The 5884-nt window shown below is 62.1% G+C and overlaps 1 protein-coding gene across 1 annotated transcript in view; it reads left to right on the forward strand.

Moving 5' to 3' along the window:
* Positions 1–1315: 1315 nt before the first annotated feature.
* The window catches only part of LOC103914440 (proline dehydrogenase 1, mitochondrial-like), a 5007-nt gene continuing 438 nt past the window's right edge, over positions 1316–5884 (forward strand). Inside the window, exons 1-12 of the mRNA XM_009321079.1 lie at positions 1316–1341; positions 1445–1479; positions 1815–1964; positions 2108–2172; positions 2577–2693; positions 2861–2940; positions 3261–3342; positions 3594–3686; positions 3797–3943; positions 4120–4295; positions 4386–4484; positions 4876–4964. Coding sequence (XP_009319354.1) covers positions 1316–1341; positions 1445–1479; positions 1815–1964; positions 2108–2172; positions 2577–2693; positions 2861–2940; positions 3261–3342; positions 3594–3686; positions 3797–3943; positions 4120–4295; positions 4386–4484; positions 4876–4964 — 1159 coding nt within the window. The remainder of the gene's footprint in view (positions 1342–1444; positions 1480–1814; positions 1965–2107; positions 2173–2576; positions 2694–2860; positions 2941–3260; positions 3343–3593; positions 3687–3796; positions 3944–4119; positions 4296–4385; positions 4485–4875; positions 4965–5884) is intronic.

Here is a 5884-nt window from a genome sequence, read left to right on the forward strand (position 1 = left end):
GCGTTGGATGCAAGGTGTGCTCTGGGGTTCAGAGCTGTCCTGCTGTGCTGCGGGTGGGACCTGCCCGCAGGACCCGTATCTCCTGACACGTCCTCAGAGTCCCAGCAGCGTGTCCAGCTGAAGCCTTCCCCTGCACCACACTGCCTGCTCCGAAGGGACCTTCCATCCACTGTGGGCCTTGCTATCGCATCCCATCCCTGGGTGTATGATGTCTCCTCCTTCCTTTCCTCCACCCTCTGTGTTTAGGAGCAGAAAGCTTCTTGACCTGTCCTCAGGGTAGCAAAATCATGGAGCAGAGGCTGCCAGACGTGGTGCCTGCTGCTCCCCATGAGCTCCGACTGCTCCTGTCCCGGTTCACGCCAGGCTTTGCTGCGCTTTGAGCAATGCAGGGCTGTTCCTGGCTCCGGGGAGCAGGATGGAAGGGCTTGTCTGCTTGTTTATGCTTCCAGCAGCCCCTAATCCCTGTCACAGGGTTTCCATGCGGGAGAACATGTTCTGGGACCATGCCACGTGCCTCTCCGCTCTCTTGTGCGAGTCCTCTGGCTCCGGCCGGGTGGCTTTGCTGCTTGTCTTGCAGTGTGCTTCCCCACTGTTGGGCAGGGCCAATTTTGGGACAGTGACTCCAAGGCAGAGATTTCCTGAAGGAGATGGCTCTGCTGTCACTCAGGGCTGCTCTCCAGGGGCTGGCAGTGCTCCTGGGTGAGACCTCGGGTCTGCAGGCTGGGTTTAGGGTGTCAGCGGGAAGGTTTAGCTGCTCAAGCTCAAGGAGGATCTCATGACTTGGCCAGAATCCCCCTGGGCTGTCAGAGCCCTGTTATCTCAGTGGCAAAGAGCTTGGGCTTGAAATTACACCCGAGGTCAGCTGGAGTTGAAGCTGAGACCTTGTTTGTAAGTTGTTGGCTAATGCCAAGGCGCAGCGGAGCGTGGGGCAGCTGAGCTGCAGCAGGGCATACTATGGCTTGATGCACCCTGGGTCTGGAGGAGCTCCTTGCTTCATGGTCTGGCCGCTGGTGCCTGCAGGGTGGGGAGGTGTTGGGATGAGGTTTGGTGCTCCACCGCGGTGAGGACATTGGGCTGGTGTTGTCCGAGACAGAGCACCCAGTCCCACCAGGGCAGACCTTATCCTTGCCGTGGGGTGGGCTGTTTGAGAGCAGCTCTGGACCCTGGGACAGAGCACCCTCCCTGTGCTGCCTCAGGGCCTCCAGGTCACACTTGCCTGGATGTTGAAACCCCGTTGCCTTCCGTGAGCGGGTTTGGGGCATCTGACTGGCCAGCAGAGCCGGCGCTGAGCAGGGTTTGATCCATTGGCAGTGGGATGGCGCGGGAAGAGCAGGGTCCGATGTCAGGCTGGCGGCAGGGGAGCCTCGGAGCTGCCCTGGCCACCAGGGTGGGGTTGTGGGGGGGTTGCTGACCTGGCCCTTATCTTCCCTGTTTCTCTTCTTAGCTCCTGCACCTCTGCAGCCGAGAAGGAGATGGGAGGTGAGTGACCCAGCCTCTCCTGCTGACAGGAGATAGCCTGAAGGTCCAGCTGGTCCGGGCAGTGTGGGCCTGGTGTGAGGGAAAGACCCAGCTCCCGCAGGCTCAAAGCATGAGCTGGAGGAAGAACATCTTGGTTCTTGGCCAACCCTGCTCCTCAGCAACGGCTGAGCCCCTGCTCAGGCAACAGAGCAGGCAGGGCGCATTGCAGCCCTCAGGGGTTCTTTTGAGGTCCAAGACAGAGCCCCTCTCCCCTGCGCCCACAGCAGAAGCTCCCAGGAAGGCTTGTAGGAGCTCAGCAGGGCTGTGTGGCCCATCTCCATCCTCTTCCACCCCAGGAGCAGAGCAAAGGGAGAAGCAGTACCGAGCCCATCGGGGATTCGGGGATCGCCGCGGTGGGGTCATCAGTGCCCGCACCTATTTCTACGCTGACGAGGCCAAGTGTGACCAGCATATGGAGACTTTCCTCCGCTGCATCGACGCCTCAAGTAAGTGCTCCATGTGTCCTCAGCAGCCCCACTGTGCTTGGGGACTGCAGGGACCCTGCAGCCCACCACCATATCTCGGGTACCTCCCTTCTGCCCAAGCACTCTGCCTGTTGGGCTAGCTCGGTCTTTGTGGCTCCATCCAGGTGGCAGCTCAGAGGACGGCTTCTCGGCCATCAAGCTGACGGCGCTGGGCAGACCTCAGTTCCTGGTGAGTGCCAGGGCTGTGACCAGGGCAAGGTGGGTCAAAGCCAGGGCCACGGATGATGCGTCTGGGGGGGGCAGGTGCTTTGGGGTTCCAGGCTTGCTGCAGTGGCATCTCTACTGATGGCAGAGAGGAGTGGGCACCAACAGGCTGTCCCCTGTGTGCCCGAGAGCACCCTGGAGACCCTGTCTCAACTTTTGGAAGGAAGAGCTCAGAAGTTTAGAGGTCCCAGTGTGAGGGTGGGGGGGGGTCTGTACTGCTAGGCTTGGCCCCTGCTTGGCCAAGGTCCCCTGCTATAGGGTCAGGGTCTGCCTCAGGCTGGGCACGATCCTGCAAAGCCTCCACTGCAGGAGGCTCTGAGACAGTTGGGCTCCAGCCCGGGTGTCTCACCTCGAGCTCTGTCCCCGCAGCTGCAGTTCTCAGAGGTGCTGGTGAAGTGGCGGAGGTTCTTCCACCAAATGGAAGCAGAGCAGGGCCAGGCCGGGCGGGCAGTGCTGGAGATGAAGCTGGAGGCGGAGAAGCTGCAGGTGAGGCAGGCAATGTCCAAGGGAGGAGGCTGTGCTGCCGGGGATGCGCTGCTGGGGGTGGCCGGTGGCCATAGGGACCCCGGAGCAGCCCTGACCTGTGAGACCTCTGAGCCTGGAGCAGTAAGACCCCTGTAGCCCCTTGGCACTGATGCTTCTTTTGGTGGCAGGAGGCCCTGGCCAACCTCGGCATCGCAACCAAGGCGGAGAGCCAGCACTGGTTCACAGGCGAGAACCTGGGTGTAAGCGGGTAAGCTGCCTGAGACCTGGGGGGTGCAGTGCGATGGGGACACTGGGGGACCTTGTCCCTGTTCGTGGGGCAGCAGCAAGGAGAGGTCTCCAAAGGCCAGCACTGGCTCAGCACAGCGACCAGGCAGAGAGGAGGTTTGGGTGGAGGTGACAAGATGGGTCAGGGTGGCATGTGCTGTGCAAGGAGGTTTGGGCGGAGGTGACAAGATGGGTCAGGGTGGCATGTGCTGTGCCCCTGGCTCGCTGGTGGGGGTTGGCAGCTGGTAGAGACCCCCCCTGCCCCTGCAAGACACCAGTACAGGCCTGGCTCTCTGCTCCCAGCACTGTGGACCTGCTGGACTGGAACAGCCTGATCGACAGCCGCACCAAGCTCTCCAAGCTGCTGCTCGTCCCCAACATGCAGGTGGGTACCCATCTCTGCCACCCCTGGAGTGGCCCCACAGGGAGGGTGCTGTCAGTACGGGTCAGCCCGTCCCCCGTTCTGGTCCCCTGCTGCTGCTCCAAGGTTAGGGTGCTGCAAGGGCCCATCCTTCTGTGTAGTTTGCCTCCTCCCTGCCGTTGCCTACCAACACGTGCCTCCCTGGTGCGAGTTTGTCTCCTGTGGGCAGGGCTGGCCGCAGGCAGGCAGGGTGCCACAAGCTGTTCTTGTTTCAGACTGGGCAGCTGGAGCCTTTGCTCTCACGCTTCACTGAGGAGGAGGATCTGCAGATGAAGCGGATGCTGCAGCGGATGGACGTCCTTGCCAAGGTCAGGGGGTGCTGGGGCTGGGGGAGCTGGGCACGGGCACCCCCGCAGAGAGGGAAGGTGCGTAGCAGGTGGCCCCATCAGACCAACCTGCGTGTCGTTCACACCGCCAGAGAGCCACGGAGAAGGGCGTGAGGCTGATGGTGGACGCGGAGCAGAGCTACTTCCAGCCAGCTATCAGCCGCCTCACTCTGGAGATGCAGCGCCGCTTCAACAGGGATCGGGCGATCATCTTCAACACCTACCAGTGCTACCTGAAGGTGAGGTCCGGCAGGAGGCTGGGCAGGAAGGACCTGCTGGCGCAGCTGGATGGAGACCTCAGCTCCTGAAGCCATGGCAATGCAGTGGCACGACTCCAGGGCTGGCTGGCTGGAGGTGCAGGGTGCAGGTCGCACTGATGCGATGACCCAGTGCCATTTCTTCCATCTGGTCTCAGGAGGCTTACGACAATGTGACGGTGGACGTGGAGCTGTCACGCCGGGAGGGCTGGCACTTCGGAACCAAGCTGGTCCGTGGTGCCTACATGGAGCAGGAGCGGGAGAGGGCAGCCCAGATTGGCTATGAGGATCCCATCAACCCCACCTACGAGAAGACCAACGAGATGTACCACAGGTAGGGTACAGCCCCGCCACGCTCCTCCTGCCCGCCCCACCAGGCACAGGCTCGGGCAGCCTCACCACGCAGCCCTGTACTGTCCTACAGGTGCCTGGACTATATCCTGGAGGAGATCAAGCACAGCCGCAAAGCCAACGTGATGGTGGCATCTCACAATGAGGACACGGTGAAGTTCACCCTGCGCAGGTGGGTGCTGGGGAGGCAACGTGTCATGGCAGGGACTGGGGGCTCGAGGGATGTGGGGGCCCAGCAGAGCTGCAGTGAGATGTGCTGTGGCTTGTCAGGTCTCCTCTGCGCTCACCTGGTGGGATCCTAGCTCCCATCTGGTGCTCAGGGCTTCAGTTGGGGCTTGGAGCTGGAGAAGCGCTTCAGCGGCTGCAGAGCTGGCCCCATGGGGCAGCCCAGAGGCTGTTTTAAAAACAAATCCCTCGAGTCCTTGCATCCCAGCATCAATCTGGGACGTAGCCAGTGCCGTGCACTCGTACTTGGAGATGACCCACGCTCCTCTGGTGGGACACGCTGCCCCTGTGTGCTCTGCTGCCTCTGCTCTTCCCTAAGCCGGGGGCTTGGCTTGCAGGATGATGGAGCTCGGGATCCATCCCTCAGAGAAGAAGGTGTACTTTGGGCAGCTGCTGGGCATGTGTGACCAGATCACCTTCCCCCTGGGTGAGTGCTGGGAGTGGGGGGGGGGGGGTGGCAGGTGTGCTCCTGCCCCACCTTGACCCCTGGGGTTTCCCTGAGCAGCTGCTGTGGGGTCTGAAGGGTGGATGGAGCCGGGCTATGGGTCTGTCAGAGGGCAGGACTGGCTGAGGACAGTGCCTTCTTGCCTCTTCCCCAGCTGTGTGGAGTGCTGTGACCCCTGCATGGGGTTTGGGGAAGATGTAGATGGAGAATCACATCTGTCTCCTGGAGGCCCCATGAGACCATGATGGCTGGGCAGGGAGATTCCTGCTTTGGACTACGAGCTGAGATCAGGGTACTCCTAGATGGGGCAGAGACGGGTCCTGGCAGCCAGCAAACCCTTCTTGTACCTCCTTGGTCTGGGAGTGTCGCTTCGCTCCACTGGACGTGCACACCACGTCCTGGGCTCTCTGCTAGCGGGGTGGCAACAGACTCTTGTGTGACCTTGTCCTCTCCTCTGCCGCCGGCCCAGGCAGCAGAGCAGAGCTCCCAGGGGCCTGGACAGAGGGACATGCAAGGGTCCAGGTAGCCCAGCTTAGGTCAGGGACTGATCCCCCTGCCCACACCAGTGTCCGGAGCAGAGACCCGAGGCCAGGAGAGCAGCGGGAGGCAGACCGGGCAGTTGTCCAGCATGGATGCTGCTCTGTCCTGGAGTTCCCCTCGCAAACGGGGTTTGGCTGCCTGTCTGCAACCTCCTCTGGTCATGCTGGAAAAATGTGTTAACTTGATGTTTCTGGTTGAATGCTTCTTGAATTGGCCCGGCCCTGGCTGCTGACATTCCCAGGGCTCCTGGTGACCTCCGCCCGCTCCCCCCGGCGCGTTCCCAAGCTCCCCGTGCTGAGCCGGGGGAGGGATGCACCGCCGCTCCCCCCAGCCCGGGCAGGCCGCGCCACGTCCGGCCAGCG

Source organism: Pygoscelis adeliae, unplaced genomic scaffold, assembly GCF_000699105.1.
Source record: "Pygoscelis adeliae isolate BGI_AS28 unplaced genomic scaffold, ASM69910v1 Scaffold403, whole genome shotgun sequence".
Lineage (NCBI taxonomy): Eukaryota > Metazoa > Chordata > Aves > Sphenisciformes > Spheniscidae > Pygoscelis > Pygoscelis adeliae.